Source organism: Plecotus auritus (assembly GCF_963455305.1).
Source record: "Plecotus auritus genome assembly, chromosome: 9".
Taxonomy (NCBI): Eukaryota; Metazoa; Chordata; class Mammalia; order Chiroptera; family Vespertilionidae; genus Plecotus; species Plecotus auritus.
Window position 1 is genome coordinate 21,323,765 of NC_137783.1, and position 17,021 is coordinate 21,340,785.

The 17,021-nt window shown below is 41.4% G+C and overlaps 1 protein-coding gene across 3 annotated transcripts in view; it reads left to right on the forward strand.

Moving 5' to 3' along the window:
* HPSE2 (heparanase 2 (inactive)) overlaps positions 1 to 17,021 on the forward strand; it is a gene marked incomplete at its 5' end in the record, with an annotated part of 566,398 nt that overhangs the window by 365,809 nt on the left and 183,568 nt on the right. For all 3 annotated transcript variants that reach the window (XM_080641826.1, XM_080641827.1, XM_080641828.1), the window contains one exon: positions 9,603 to 9,650. In XM_080641826.1, coding sequence (XP_080497952.1) covers positions 9,603 to 9,650 — 48 coding nt within the window. The remainder of the gene's footprint in view (positions 1 to 9,602; positions 9,651 to 17,021) is intronic.

Consider the following 17,021-nt stretch of genomic DNA (forward strand, 5'->3'; position numbering starts at 1 on the left):
AGTCTAGTTACTGTTTTGTTTTTTTCCTTCCACTCTTGTCCTCTCCAATCTATTCGCCACTCAGTTGTCAGAAAATCTTTTATAAACATAATTCACATGATGTTAGTCACTGCTAAAGACTCTAATGACTTTTCATTGCTCTTATAACAAAGTTAAATCTCCTTACCATGTCTGACAAGGCTCTACAACGAATGCTTTGCTGCTGCTCAGTTCTTTACTCTTATTTTCTCCAGCTTTCCCTTTTCCTTACTTCATTCAGGCCTCACTGGCCCTGTTTGTGCTAAGCTTCTCTTTATTTGGCGGGCCTTCAAATATGCTCTCATGGGAAATATTCTTCCTCACTTACTTTCTTCCATTTTTCCCTCTCTTTCCTTTTCTACTTTTCTTCAAAACCCTATTTGCTCCTCCAAGAATGGCCTATTCTAACAGATGCTGCTAATATCAGATCCTGTCAAAGGTGTGGTCATGATCCCCCTGCATTAAAAGCACCTAGAGAGCTTCTTCTTCTTTTTTTTTTTTTTAAATATATTTTATTGATTTTTTACAGAGAGGAAGGGAGAGAGATAGAGAGTTAGAAACATCGATGAGAGAGAAACATCGATCAGCTGCCTCCTGCACACCTCCTACTGGGGATGTGCCCGCAACCCAGGTACATGCCCTTGACTGGAATCAAACCTGGGACCCTTGAGTCCGCAGGCCGACGCTCTATCCACTGAGCCAAACCGGTTTTGGCATAGAGAGCTTCTTAAAAATACAACATGATTCTTAGACTTCGGCCCAGACCTACCAAAACAGACTGTATGGACATAGGGCATAGATATTGGCATTTTGAACAGGGACCCCAAGAGATTCTTTGTACATCAAAGTTTGAGAACCACTATCCTCTAATAGAGGCAGATGAGGTTTTATTATCTTTAATTTACAGATCAAAGAATGGAGGTGCTCGCATTTATTGAGTGCCAACAGTATACCAGGCAGTACCCCTGTTCCTTCATGTTTGTTATCTTGTTAATCTTCACAAAATCTTTGGGAAATAGTTGCTGTTCTCTCTATTTGAAATGGTTTAGGGAGGTTAAACAACATACCCAAGGTCACATGGCGAATAAGCTGAGGAGCCAGGTCTTAAGTTAGATATCTGTTTGACTCCTGGGCCCATGCGGTGCTGTTTTCCTGAATGAAGATCCTTGAACAAAACCACAGAGCTTAGCATACTAGAAAAATAAAATCCTTCTTTATCTTAGTTCCACAGTGTTCACTCTCTTAGATGCAGCTTTATTCCAGGACTTGAGCTTTTGGAAAGTTTTCTTTTTGGTGTGAAATTCATCATAACATCTTGATGCATTTTTCCTCTTCCTATCAGTCTCCACTGCCAGGGCAAATCATATCAGGTCAGTTATCCTTCTTTGCTTGCATCCAAGTCTTTAAGATTTCCTCAGCAGTATTTTAGACTGTCAAGACATGTCTGTCAAAATATTCCCCTAACCAGCACCTTCCAGCTCCAGCTATAGCCTTCCAGTTCCATTTCGGCATCTTCTCTCATCATCCGACACATCCCTGCCATTTGTCTTCCTCCTAATCAAACCTATTTTGTCCTTTATGCATTATTGTCTCACATCTGCCTCCATTTAATTCCTGACACTGTCCTATGTAGCCTTTCTCCCAAACTCCACCGCCCATTAGCAGCAAATAGATTTCATGTTGGGGGCCAGTTCCAGGTAAAAGTGGCTGGAACCCTGACTTGAGAAGGATTCTTAGGCCAATTCTGAGATTAACGAGAGAGTATTGAAATCTATTATTAATATCTACCCTGGGCTCAGGAGAAGGGAGCAGCACCACACATATCACAAATTTGCCATCTCTGTATGATTTAAACAAGCGCTTTATAATCAGAACTGCATTTGAATTATGGCTCTGCAACCTATTACTTGGGTGATCTTGAGCAGTTTTTTCATCTATGAAACAAAAGTGATAATATCAATCTTACAGGGTTTTACATTACATAAACTACTTACCAAGTGTTTGTCAATCAGTAACCTTAGCTAACTTATTTTTTCCTTTCTTCTTTCAGGAGCCTCCTTAAATTAAACCTGGTGGGTATAACTTATTGGAAAGAGAGACTGATTAAAGAGTTTCAACCCATCTCTAGTCTCTGTATATTTACAGCTCTATAAATCTATACATTTAATGGAATTCTTAGCTAGAAGGGAAGTCTATCAGCCTACTGCCAGTGTACAACCTATAATAATAAAAGCATAATACGGTAATTAGACCAGATGTCCTTCTGGACGACCTTCCGGATGAAGCCAGGGCCGTGGGGGCCAAGGCAGAGGAGGCGGCCGCTACGGCAGCAGGGGCCAAGGCAGAAGCCCCCAACTGCTGCAGCAGGTGGGGGCCCAGGCAGAGGTGGCCACCGCAGCGGCAGGGGGCCGAGCCCCTTGCACGAATTTCATGCATTGGTCCTCTAATTATATATAAATTGAGGTAGAGAGAGAAAAGGAAGGGGGGAGCCAGGGAAAAGGAAGGGAGGCTTGAAAGGAGGGAAAGAGAAAAAAAGAAAGTTGTCAATATTTTATTTGTTCAATGCAGTACCTAGTATAGCTCAATATATAATTAGCCATGGAAAAGTAACTGGCTTTGGACCAAATGGAAGATGCCTGGTTTGCTGTAACTCAAAATGAATAATTTTCTCATATGTTTTTCCTAGTTTTATGTATGGAATGGCTGTTAAATCTTATTCATGTTAGGTATATAACCAAAGATTTTCTTTTTAGACAAGGGAGGAAAGATCAGGCTGCCCAGTCTCACTGAAGTTTGTACTCATTTAGACATTCAGTTTTCTGTGAAGGATTTATCCTCCTTCCTGGGAGAAAAATTTAGAATCCAGTTTTTAGGGTTGCACTTGTGGTCCAGAAGTAGAAATCAAAACCCCAAAGACCATGAATAAAGATGTGCCTTATTATAAGAGAGAGCTGTGATATGCCCTGGGAGAGAAGGCTCAACAATATTTCAGATACGTCATATGTGCAGGTGGATAACAAAGGAAAGAAATTCTCCCAGATTTGAGGTCTCTTGGGAGAAGAAAGGAACTCTCACAATGAAAGGGGATATATATATATATATATATATATATATATATATATATATATATATATTTTTTTTTTTTTTTTTTTTTTTCTAAGGCAGCACATTGGTTCCAATGGGAAAGACTCCCCAATACTGAAAGGTCTGCTGCCTGGCACTGGCTAATTTCCTTTGATACAGGTTCCTGCCCCTTCTGTCTCTTATCCCTTTTTTTGCACAATTGGATGTCAGCATGAACACAGACAGCTTCTGTTCCCTGAATTAATCATCCAGAATTTCTGTCTTCATAATTCAGGTATGAAGACATCCAACCTTGGAAAACCAAGATCTTTCTCTCTTGTCGTTATTCACATCCTGGGTCATCTTTTACTTGTACATTCATAGACCTAAATCTAGGGATTAGAATGGAAGTAGATGGTGGAAAATCCTTGGATAATACTGACCCTAAATGGAATTTCCCTTTCCCAGTGGTATTTTACTTCTGACAGCACTAGTCTGTGTGCATGTTATTCCACCTCTAATATTACTGTTGCTGAGCATTCTGCAGCTGTGTTGAAGTTATTCATTTATGTGGTTTGGGCCAGTTTCTGAGAAACAGGCAGAACTAGAGAGCAGAAGAATCAATCAATGCTAGATCTGAACAAAGAAAATTATCTTTTTGGACTTGTCATCCACATTGCCAGCATAGATCTAAAAACACCAGAAACTGATATAATATTGTATGCCAACCATACTTTAACAAAATGGTCCAGAGACATGGAAGCATAGGACAGATTGACAGATCTCAGAGGGAAGGGGGGCAGGAAGAGATTAACCAAAGAACTTATGTGCATAGCCCATGGACACAGACAATAGTGTCCTGAAGGCCTGGGGTGGAGTGGGAACAGGTGGAGAGGGGCAAAGGAGGGAAAATGGGGGACATCTCTAATACTCTCAACAATGAAAATAAATTTTTTTTTAAAAAAGCAGAGTATAGAAACAATATAATTGCAGAGTAGATAGAGACCCATAATTCTAAGGGAAGGAGAATGGGGATGGGGAGAATTCTTCAAAACCCTTTGACTATAATATTCATTCCTTGGAGTTTTGTCTAATCAGTTTTCTTTATGTGATATTTCTGTGGTTGATTTTTGTATTTCTAGAGTTTTTAAAATAACATTTGAGGATGTCTGAAAACAAAACATTTGCTCCATTTGAGATGAGTTTTTTACAAACATTTCAAAAAACAAGGGTATGTTTTGTCATTCTGGTAGTATTTGGAAGTGCATATTTTGCTTGACATTATTTGAAAATTAGATTTTTTTTCTCCTTGAAATAAGTTCAGAAATGCTTCCATATGTTTGAAGTTGGTCTATTATTTTGCTGTGAGGGAAAAAAGAAAAGATATAGTTTATAGCAATTTTCATGTGAACACATATAATGATGTTTTCTCAAAGTTAGCAAAACAGCTTTTCTATTGCATCACTAACTACTAAAGTGAAGAAGATAATAATTTGTTTTAAAATGTTAAGCTGTGATTGAAGTATTTAAAAAATATAATGAAACTAAACTACATTTTTACTATTTTGATTTCTTATACAAAATAAGATATTAAATGAGTATCTGACTTTAATTTTTTTAAATAGCCAGAAATCCCTATTAAAAATGATTTGGCTTTTTCATATACTGATTTTTTTCTTGCAATAAATTCTTATATGCAAATTAAAAATGTTCTTTTTCTGGTCCATAGATCTACTTACTAATTTCTGAGCTAGGAGTGTTTTAATCATTGCAACTTTTATGGTGTATTTTAATAAATGGTACATCAAATAAATGTCCCTTCATTATTCCAATTTTTTAGGATTTTCTTGGCTTCTTCAGATGAATGTTAGAATGATTTTATAAAGTTTCAAAAATATCTGCTGGCATTTTTTATTAGAATTTTATTAAACCCATAAATTAGTTTAAGAATAATAATTGATTTTCCTGTCCAGGATCATGGTAGGTCTTTTTCTATATTCAATTTTAAAATATTGCTCTGTAAACTATATAATATTCTATATATGGGTCCATTAATTTATAATTTTTGATCTTACAGATTTTCTTTGAGTGGTGTGGGGAAAAAACATTAGCATCACTTTAAATGTTCCTAACTCTAGTTTACTCATTCTTTTTATAATGCTGCATTTGGAAGGGTATTTAAGGACTTAATTATCAAGCTATAGTAGAACAAATTATCCAATGCATACAAGTATCTTCATATTATAGTACCATGAAGAACCATTTTCTAACTTCCAAAATGCCAAATTAGATGTATTCTTTATTGTCTGTCCAAAGTCTTTTAGCCAAACAAGGCATTGATAATTAAATTTTTCCTCCTAATTTTCTGTGAATGCATAACTTACCATCAATAACTGTTTACTTCAAGTTCTCTGAGACAGAGCCAGAAGGACTGTAATGCGTTCACCAATATCAACCTCAAAAGTCTGTTCCTTGGTTGCCCATATGAGCAAAAACATTACTGCAATTAAAAGTTCAGGGTCCAGCCCTAGCCGATTTGGCTCAGTGTTAGAGCGTCGGCCTGGGGACTGAAGGGTACTGGGTTTGATTTCAGTCAAGGGCACATGCCCGGGTTGCGGGCTCAGCCCCCAGGTGTGCAAGAGGCAGCCAACCAATGATTCTCTCTCATCATTGATGTTTCTATCTCTCTATCTCTCTCCCTTCCTCTTTGAAATCAATAAAAATATGTTTTTAAAAAAATGTTCAGGGTTCAGTTACCAGAGAGGAGAGGGGTTGGGGTGCTAGGTGACAAAGGTGAAGGATTAAGAAGTACAAATTAATAGTTACAAAATATTCAAGAGGATGTGAAGTACAATATAGGGAATATAGTTAATAATATCATAATAACTATGTATGGTACCAGATGGGTACTAGAAATGTCAGAGGAACATTTTATAAAGTGTATTATTATATGACTATTATGCTGTACACCTGAAACTAATATAAAATCATATTGCGGCCCTGGCCGGATAGCTCAGTTGATTAGAGCGTCATGCCATACACCAAGGTCTCAGGTTCGGTCCTGGTCAAGGCAATATAAGAATCAACCAATGAATGCATAAATAAGTGGAACAACAAATAAGTGTTCCTGTGTGTGTGTGTGTGTGTGTGTGTGTGTGTGTGTGTGTGTGTGTCTGTGCCTCTCCCCCTCTCAAATCAGTTAAAAAATCACACTGAATATTATTGAAAAAATAAAAAATTTTACACTGAGGTACTCTCTCTCCCCAACTTAAACACACCTGTCAGGTCCTCTTAGATGCTCTACCAGTGTTTCTCAACTGTGTCTTTTCTTCATTCTCACGTTTCAAAGTCTCCCAACTTCTATATTCATCTCCTGTCAATTAATCCACACCTATACCTATAACCTTTACTATAAGCAAAGTGAGCGTCCTAAAACTCGTATCTGATCCTGACACTCCCTCTCTTGTTTAAACACAGGGTAAATCCAACAAATATATATGAAAATTGAGCTAGCTGTATTTTATGATTAATATGTTGAGTGCTAATGATACAAAGATAAATAGGACATGGAAGTGTACCTAGTTGTTACATGATAAAGGCCAGACACACTAGCATCACAGGCTCGTCTGACCTGCCACTCCCTTACTTTTTCCCTGACATCCAGCCACACTGGACTCCTGAGAACACACTCACCTTGACTCTTCCTTGCTTTGCTCAAGCTGTTCTATGTCTCCCTCTTCATGGCAAAATCCTAGCCTTTTTCAATGCCAGATGCTATGTCATGTGTGATGTGAAGCTCTTCTCAATGCTTATCCCTCTTCTAACACCATAGAAGGTAGAGCTAACTGCTCCCTTGACTGCTGTCTCATAACAGTTAGTTTGTACCACTAGTGCACACACAGAGACTCTGATAGCTAATTGTCGCAGTGTCTGTCTTCTTGACTTTATTGTGGTTGTCTTATAGCAGAGGCCGTGAGTCAGTCCCCTTTTGATACCTGCTTTAGCGCCTTGTCTTACGAACAGGCATGGAAATGCTAAAGTCTGTGAGAGGAAGCCAGCAGGCAAAGAAGATGCGCAGGCCTTTTTGCCTTTTCTGATAAATATGGTAGTATTTTCTCAAGGCAAAATTTAACTTACCTTTTTGCATCTAAAAGTTATATTGCACTTCTTGGCCTCAGTGAAAACAGCTTGGAGGCAGCATAGGATCCTAGAAAGAAGGGAGGATTTGAAATCAGAGAACCTGGGTTTAGTAATGAGCTCTATGAATTTGAGCAAGTACATAACCTCTATGAGACTCAGCCTCCTCCACTATAAATTAGGAATATCTGCCCTCTCAGGTTGTTTTCAGGGTTATGAGAAGTTATGCACATACAAAGCTGAAAAAAATTTTACAGTGAGAAAGCACTATAAATGTCAGTGTTATTTTCATTATGGTTATTTTTATATGTAAATAGAGACAGCTTTATATAAAATAGTATTTCTATTTCAGAGATTTTATAAATTATTTTGAAGGAGTAAAGCTCATGTAAATATATTTTATTTCTTTTTAAAAAATGATACTTAGCCCTAGCTAGTTTGGCTCACTGGATAGAGCATCTGCCTGTGGACTAAAGGGTCCTGGGTTCGATTCTGGTCAAGGGCATGGTACCTGGGTTGCAGACTCCTCCCTGGCCCAGGGCCCTGGGAGGGGCTCATGCAGGAGGCAACCAATTGATGTGTTTCTCTCACATCGATATTTTTCTCTGTCTTTCCCTCTCTCTAAAAATCAAAGGAAGAATATCCTTGGGTGAGGATTTAAAAAAAAAGATACTTATATCTAAGTTTGTCTAGGTTTTCTAATTTTTAAAATATCCTTGGGAGGGGTGTAAAATTTCATCTCCCCCTCTTTATTTTGGATGATCCTACTTGTAAGATTATTATCAGGTCTCCACTGCTTAGAATATGTATGTGGTAGTGATAGTATTTGAGATGCTAATCTGTTTTTATTCTCCCTGTATTTTTTCCAGTTTTCCCCGCTCTGTACAAGCAGGTAGCTGATTCTATGCATATTGATTTAGAAAGAGCACTTGGCAGGGTGGAAAAGAGAATTCTCCACCCCTCTTCCTCCTCCCGCTTCTCTCCTCCCCTCCCATCTCCTCTCCCTATCCCAGTCCCTGTCTCCTTCCTCTCATTCCTCTTCATCTTCTTTTATAAACTTCACTCTAATGCTAAGTAGTAGTCCTGGTATCCTCTCTCTACCTCTCTTCTAGACCTATAGAAACTCAGTCCTCTTCTACCATCATGGCAAAGCAGAAGCTCTATTTGGACAAAGCACAACCCCTTTGCTTATGTGTATACCTGGCAAGGTTATGCTGGGGTAGAGAAGGAGTAGGGCCTTCCTGAAAAACACCATCTCCCTTCCTAGTAGAACAGTTCTTTAGTTATGAAGTCCTGATTGAAAATAGTTTCTGTCTGAAGAAAAGTTTTTCAGGGTCTCAGGGTTGAAAGAAATATCTCCCAGCCTATCATGGGAGTATATTAGATAGTGCTTTATATTTGTACTAGAGGCCCAGTGCATGAAATTCGTGCACTGGGGAGAGGGGGGTGTCCCTCAGCCTGGCCTGCACCCTCTCCAATCTGGGACCCCTTGGGGGATGTCTGACTGTCGTTTTAGGCCCAATCTGACCTAAAGTGGCAGTCAGACATCCCTCTCAAAATCCGGGACCACTGGCTCCTAACCGCTTACCTGCCTGCCTGCCTGATTGCCCCTAACCACTCTGCCTGCTGGCCTGCTCACCCCCAACTGCCCTCCCCTGCCGGCCTGATGGCCTCCAACTGCCCTCCTCTGCTGGGGCCCAATTGCCCCCAACTGCCCTCCCCTGCTGCAACCCGCCTCTCCTCCGCATGAGGCAGCGGAGACACTGGGACCAGTCTCCACCGCATTGTGCACAGCCACGGGACCCTCAGGCCTCACCGCGCAGAGCAGCCACCGGGCCCCACCTCCACTGTGAGCGTGGCCATCTTGTGACTATGTGAGGGCGTGACGCCACCTAGGCTATTATTAGTATAGAAAAGTAAATTGGGTTTCCCTATGCTCCCTTCAAAAGGAGAGGTCTGAGGTTTTTCAGAGGCATCGATTGTGTTCTGATTCTTGGGAAATGTCATCCTTTATTTGTTTTCTAGCAAATTCTTTAGAGAATACATAATGGGGCAGATAAGTTTTGATCATCTTGAGAGTGATGTGGGAGCTGTCAGGCATGGGCTTGGGAAGACAGACATAGGCATAATGTCCTATTGGGTCTTGAGTTCCAGATGGTAAGGATGTGTGGAAAGCTGAAAGTAGAGTTACCTTTACCTCCTGTACAGTTTAACTTCAATAGCTGTTGGATAGGCCGTGTTTATAAAAGGGCTGTGGACACGCTCAGAAAGCATGGCTACCCAGGCATTGGCCTAATTTATGTCTGTCTCAGCTTATTTATTTTAACTCTGTAGATATGGTTTGCTTCAAGTAGAAATATCTTTGTTATTTTTCTTCCTTACAGATTCATGAAGGTGGCAGGAAGCACAGTGGATGCAGTTACCTGGCAACAGTAGGTATTCACCATTTTTGCTCTTATTATCAGCTGCTGTGAAATGAAAGATATTAGTTGTCATGAAGTTTATATCTGACATTTAATAAACTATTCTTCATCCTCCAAGAAAAAAAGTTAAAACTAACCCCAAAGCTGTTCTTATGACACATACTATCTCATAATAATACAATTTTACAAAAAACAGCAACACTGACACATTTGGGAAAGCTCGGCTATTATGTACACCTTTAAATCAATCTGTCATCAGTGAGCAGGTGATGGAAATTTAAACATGCCAGCATTTCCCCATAAGCTTTTCCTTAGGAATAAATTTCCTTAACAGAGGAAATATTGTTAATTACTCAATATATCATATGAAAATAGAAATGCTTCATTACATTAATGGCAGTGGTCTTAATTAGTGCCAAGAGAGTCACTAATATGAAGCAAATAAAAAAAAAAAGAAAATGAAGGGAGAAGCTTCAAGAGAGAATAACCCCTCCAACATTTTGACTTGTAACAATAATTATCTGAAATATAAATTTACATTTTCTGTAAGTCTCCTTACACCATTTATTCCAGAATGTCCAACATCTTACAATGTCTCACAGTTTTATACTGGAATCCTGCCCTTCCTTTTTGTAAGAAATCTGTCCCACAGCATCCTCCAAATCATCTCTCATCTAATGTGGTCTTCATAGCTCAGCTACATGCTCCCATTCCGTGCCCTCAGAGCTATCAACTATGGCCATCTTTCTCAGTTACTCTAACCCTTGCTCCCTAGCTCATTAACTCTTGTCTTCCTCTGTTTTAAGTGGGTCACAGTAGTCCTTGCATATTCATAACAGGTGTGAAAGAAAGTGGATGAAATCTTTATTAAGTATCCCAAAAGGATTTTTGGTTTGTTGGCTATCAATCACTTCAATTATAATGGAAAATATTGTATTCTACCTATATGCTCTAAGTTTCTCTAAACAACAAGTTCCAAATATTTTCAGAAATTCTTATCCTCCTTCAAATGGTTTTTGTGAGTCATGGATAGAGTAAGTCTGAAGATCTTGTCATTCTTTTGCTTAAAACCCTTCAGTGTCTTCCCTTTGCACTTAGACCAAAAGCCAAACTTTCTACTCTTTGTGATTGCATCTGGTGCTACTCTACCCTTACTCTGTCCCAACACACTCGTGGTCTTCTGGTTCGTAGAAAGTTCACAGACATGTCTGCTTCAGAACCTTTGTACATGTTATTCTTCTGCCTAGAATACTGTTCTCCCCATTTTTTTTAAATTTAATAAATCTTTATTGTTCAGATTATTACAATTGTTCCTCTTTTTTCCCCCCATAGCTCCCCTCCACCTGGTTCCCACCACACCCTCTGCCCTTATCTCCCCCGCACTGTCCTCATCCATAGGTGTATGATTTTTTGTCCAGTCTCTTCCCACACCCCCCACACCCCTTTCCCCCCGAGAATTGTCAGTCCACTCCCTTTCTATGCCCCTGATTCTATTATATTCACCAGTTTATTCTGTTCATCAGATTTTTTATTCACTTGATTTTTAAATTCACTTGTTGATAGACATGTACTTGTTGTTCATAATTTTTATCTTTACCTTTTTCTTCTTCTTCCTCTTCTTAAAGAATACCTTTCAGCATTTCATATAATACTGGTTTGGCAGTGATGAACTCCTTTAGCTTTTTCTTATCTGTGAAGCTCTTTATCTGCCCTTCAATTCTGAATGATAGCTTTGCTGGGTAGAGTAATCTTGGTTGTAGGTTCTTGCTATTCATCACTTTGAATATTTCTTGCCACTCCCGTTTGGCCTGCATAGTTTCTGTTGAGAAATCAGCTGACAATCATATGGGTGCTCCCTTGTAGGTAACTAACTGTTTTTCTCTTGCTGCTTTTAATATTCTCTCTTTGTCTTTTGCTCTTGGCATTTTAATTATGATGTGCCTTGGTGTGGTCCTCTTTGGATTCCTTTTGTTTGGGGTTCTGTGCACTTCCTGGACTTGTAAGTCTATTTCTTTCACCAGGTGGGGGAATTTTTCAGTCATTATTTCTTCAAATAGATTTTCAGTATCTTGCTCTCTCTCTTCTTCTGGCACCCCCATAATTCGGATGTTGGTATGCTTGAGGTTGTCTCAGAGGCTCCTTACACTATCTTCAAGTTTTTGGATTCTTTTTTCTCTTTGCTTTTCCAGTTGAGTGTTTTTTGCTTCTTTGTATTTCAATTCTTTGACTTGATTCTTGCAGTCCTCTAGTCTGCTGTTAGGTCTCTGTATAATATTCTTTATTTCAGTCAGTGTATGTTTAATTTCTAGTTGGTCCTTTTTCATATCCTCGAGGGTCTCACTAAATTTATCGGCCTTTTCTAGGAAATTCTTGAAAAACCTTATAACCGGGGTTTTGAACTCTATATCCAGTCGTTTGCTTTCCTTCATTTCTTTCATTTGTGACCTGTTTCTTTGTCTCCACATTTTGGTTGCTTCCCTGAGTTGATAGAGTGGCTTTGTGTGCTAGGTGTCCTATAGGGCCCAGTGGCTCAGCCTCCCCAGTTACCTGAGGTGGACACTCTTGGTGCACCCCTTTGTGGACTGTGTGCACAGCCTTGTTGTAGTTAAGTCTTGATTGTTGTTGGTATCACTGGGAGGAATTGACTTCCAGGCCCATTGGCTGTGAGGATCAGCTGTGTCTACGCTGGGAGAACTTCTGTGCTGGAGACACCCTTATGAGACAAGACTTGCAAAATTGCAAAAGCCTCTGTGCTCAGCTTGGATGGGGCGAAGTCTCAGGGTGGAGCAGACAGCCTTGGCTTCCCGTCAGCCCTGCCCTATGAGGCCCTTGGGTCTCAGTGTCCCTCGGTAATCGCTGCAAGCACCTCTGAGAGAAAGCCACCCTCGAGTTTCGCGCGCTGCGAGACAGTCCAGTTTTTCCCCGAATGAGTCTGGGTTCCCAGAAACTCGCCCGGAACTGGAGTTCAGCGCAGTTGGGAGCTTCCATCTCCCTCCCGCTTTAGAAAGCCAGCCGCACACTCAGCCACCTGTGCACTCAGCAGTCAGTCCTCTCTGCATGCGCCTCCGGACCTCTGTCTTCCACAGCTCCCCTGAGTCTCAGTGTGCTTTCTCTTTTCCTGACAGTCCAGATTCCCCTCGAATGGCTCTGGGTTCCCAGAGTCTCACCCAGAACTGGAGTTCAGCGCAATCGGAAGCTTCTGTCTCCCTCCCGCTTGGGAGAGCCAGCCACGCACTCAGCCGCCTGTGCACTCCCGCCTGTGCACTCAGCCGCTCATGCACTCAGCTGCCTGTCCTCTCTGCACGTGTGCGTCTCCGTACCTCAGCCTTTTGCAGCTCCTCTGAGTCTCAATGTGCTTTCCTCTTTCCTTCTAGTTGTAGAATTTCCACTCAGCCAGCTTTCCTGTGGTTCTGCATGGTGTCCATTTTGTCTTTTAGTTGTAGTTTTGATATTGTTGTGCAAGGCAGTTTAGGTGTTTACCTATGCCGCCATCTTGGTTTCTTCTGCACACCATCTCTTGATCTCTCCCCATTTTTTTGTGTGACTTGCTACTTCTCATCTCTTAAGATACAACTTACATGTTATCTCCTTCAAGTGGCCTTCCCTATAAAATAGGTTCCTCACCAATTCTTGTTCTTAGCTCTTTTTTTTTCATAGAATTTATTTTAACTTATAATTATTATTTTTATAACTTGTTTTTGTAATTTGTGAGTTTTTCTCTTCCACCAAAATAGCATTATTTCATTCAACAAGTGCTGATTTAGGCAATTGTTTTTCTTAAAAGAAACACTTTCATGTTATTAATTGCTTAAGTTAAAAGTGGCATATTCAAACTACAACAAAGAAAGAATAATAGAACCAGACACCCATATGGTTGAGTGGTTGAGCACATGGGCATTGATATTAGAAGACTTGTGTTTGAACCACAGTTCTTTTAATTATTATCTCTGTTACTTTTGCAAATCTTTATGAGACTCAGTTTTCTTTTTTTTTTTCCAACTAAGTTAACATTCAATATTATTTTATATTAGTTTCTAGTGTACAGCATAGTAGTTAGACAACCACATAATTTATAAAGTAATCCCACTGATATTTCAAGTACCCACCTGGCACCATACTTAATTATTACATTATCGTTTACTATATTCCCTACCCTATGTTTTACATCCTCATGACTATTTTGTAACTGCCAATTTGTAATTTGTAATCTCTTCACCTTTTTCACCCAGCCCTCCAATTAGGCAATTATTTATTGGGCATTTACTGTGGAGGGAAATAAGAACAATGATAATAATAATAGGGCAGGAATTGTCGCAAACTTTTATGTGCCTTACCATATCTCCTCACGACAACCAAATGAGGTAGGGACTCTTTTTATCTCTATTTATGTACAACTTAGAGAAAGTTGTAGAAAATCCAAAGATTGCATAGAAAGTGGCAGAGTTTGGGCTTGAAGTTTGGATCTTACTTTAAGGAATAATCTATTAACTATTACTGCTTTGATAGCAATAAATGATCCTTTACTGAAAGTATTACATTCCAGTGTGGGAATTTAAATCCTGTTCAGTGTCCTCACAAAAGGCTATCTGGATAATGTAGGATAGAGGTTGAACTTGAAGAATTTATAGTGTTTGTGGGGAGAACTAATGAAATAAGTATCCTATCTAATAAAGATGGAATATGCTAATTAACCATCACTCCGTCACAAAGATGGCTGCACCCACAGCTGAGGCCAAGTTCCCATAAGGAGCCTTAACAAGCAATCAGCAGGGACCTGAGGCTACACCCTCCCCCTTCCCTGCGGGGCTTGACAGGGGACCTCAGGCCGGCAGTGCTTGACAGGGGACCTCAGGCCACCTTCCACACCTGGCAGGGCTTGACAGGGGACCTCAAGGTGCGCTTCCCGTCCTGGTGCTGGGCTAGGGGACCTCAGGCTGCGCCCCCCACCTGGCAGGGCTTGACAGGGGACCTCAGGCCACACAACCCCCACCCAGCGGGGCTTGATGGGAGTCCTCAAGGTGCGCTTCCTGTCCTGGTGCTGGGCTAGGGAACCTCAGGCTGCTCCCCCAGCCCCAGCTCCAGGCCGGGGGACCTCAGGCCATGCCCTCGACCAGGTGGGGCTTGACAGGGTACTTTAGGCCGCGCCCCCCACCCCGGCACCAGGCCGGGGGAACTCAGGCTGCATCCCCCGCCCCAGCATCAAGCCAGGGGACCTGAGGCTGTGCCCCCCTGCCTGGTGGGGCTTGACAGGGGCCCTCAAGATGCACCCCCAGTGCTGGGTTGGGGGAACTCAGGCCACGCCCCCCGCCCAGGGGGGACCTGAGGCTGCACCCCCCTGACGATGGGGCTTGATAGGGGACCTGAGGCTGTTCCCCCCTCGCAGTGCTGGGTTGGGGGATCTGATGCTGCAACCCTGCCCCCTGCCTGGTGGGGCTTGATGGGGGACCTCAAGGCATGCCCCACCACCCCGCTCTGGGCTGGGGTACCTCAGGCCACGCCCCCCATCCTGGCGCCAGGCCAGGGGACCTGAGGCTATGTTCCCTGCCCCGTGGGGCTTGACAAGGGTGGGACTAGCCAGGTCTGGATCTATCCCAATGAGGGGGGTGACGGCTGGGTCTGGGTCTCACTCGATTTTGAGGCGCATGTGGGTGGGCGGGGACTTGACTCTGGGTCCTGTGGTGTGCCCCAGACTCTGACAGGAGGAACGTTTTCATATACATTTTTTTAAATAAATCTTTATTCAGATTATTACAATTGTTTCTCCTTTTTCCCCCCATAGCTCCCCTCCACCCGGTTCCCACCCCACCTTCTGCCCTTACCTCTCCCCTGCCACTGTCCTCATCCATGGGTGTATGATTTTTGTCCAGTCTCTTCCTGAACGCCCCCCCCCCCATACCCCTTTCCCCCTGAGAATTATCAGTCCACTCCCTTTCTATGCCCCTGATTCTATTATATTCACCAGATTATTCTGTTCCTCAGGTTTTTAATTCACTTGATTTTTAGGTTCACTTGTTGATAGATATGTATTTGTTGTTCATAATTTTTATCTTTACTTTTTTCTTCTTCCTCTTCTTTAAGAATACCTTTCAGCATTTCATGTAATACTGGTTTGGTGGTGATGAACTCCTTTAGCTTTTTCTTATCTGTGAAGCTCTTTATCTGCCCTTCAATTCTGAATGATAGCTTTGCTGGGTAGAGTAATCTTGGTTGTAGGTTCTTGCTATTCATCACTTTGAATATTTCTTGCCACTCCTGTCTGGCCTGCATAGTTTCTGTTGAGAAATCAGCTGACAATCGTATGGGTGCTCCCTTGTAGGTAATTAACTGTTTTTCTCTTGCTGCTTTTAATATTCTCTCTTTGTCTTTTGCTCTTGGCATTTTAATTATGATGTGCCTTGGTGTGGTCCTCTTTGGATTCCTTTTGTTTGGGGTTCTGTGTGCTTCCTGGACTTGTAAGTCTATTTCTTTCACCAGGTGGGGGAATTTTTCAGTCATTATTTCTTCAAATAGGTTTTCAGTATCTTGCTCTCTCTCTTCTTCTGGCACCCCTATAATTCTGATGTTGGTACGCTTGAGGTTGTCCCAGAGTCTTCTTACACAATCTTCAACTTTTTAGATTTTTTTTTTCTTTTTGCTTTTTCGGTTGAGTGTTTTTTGCTTCTTTGTATTTCAATTCTTTGACTTGATTCTTGTGTTCCTCTAGTCTGTTGTTGGGTCTCTGTATAATATTTTTTATTTCAGTCAGTGTATGTTTAATTTCTAGTTGGTCCTTTTTCATATCTTTGAGGGTCTCGTTATATTTATCGGCCTTTTCTAGAATATTCTTGAAAAGCCTTATAACTGTGGTTTTGAATTCTATATCCAGTCGTTTGTTTTCCTCCATTTCTTTCGTTTGTGATCTGTTTCTTTGACGCCGCATTTTCATTGCTTCCCTGAGTTGGTAGGGTAGATTTGTGTGCTAGGTTTCCTATATGGCCCAGTGGGTCTGCCTCCCCAGTTAACCTGAGGTGGACACTCTTGGTGCACCCCTTTGTGTACTGTGTGTACAGCCTTGTTGTAGTTAATTCTTTTTTTTTTTTTTTTTAAATATATTTTATTGACCTTTCACAGAGAGGAAGGGAGAGGGATAGAGAGCTAGAAACATCGATGAGAGAGAAACATCGATCAGCTGCCTCCTGCACGCCCCCCACCGGGGATGTGCCCGCAACCAAGGTACATGCCCTTGACCGGAATCGAACCCGGGACCCCCCAGTCCGCAGGCCAACGCTCTATCCACTGAGCCAAACCGGTTTCGGCCTTGTTGTAGTTAATTCTTGATTGTTGTTGGTATCACTGGGAAGAATTGACCTCCAGGCCAGTTGGCTGTAAGGATCAGCTGTG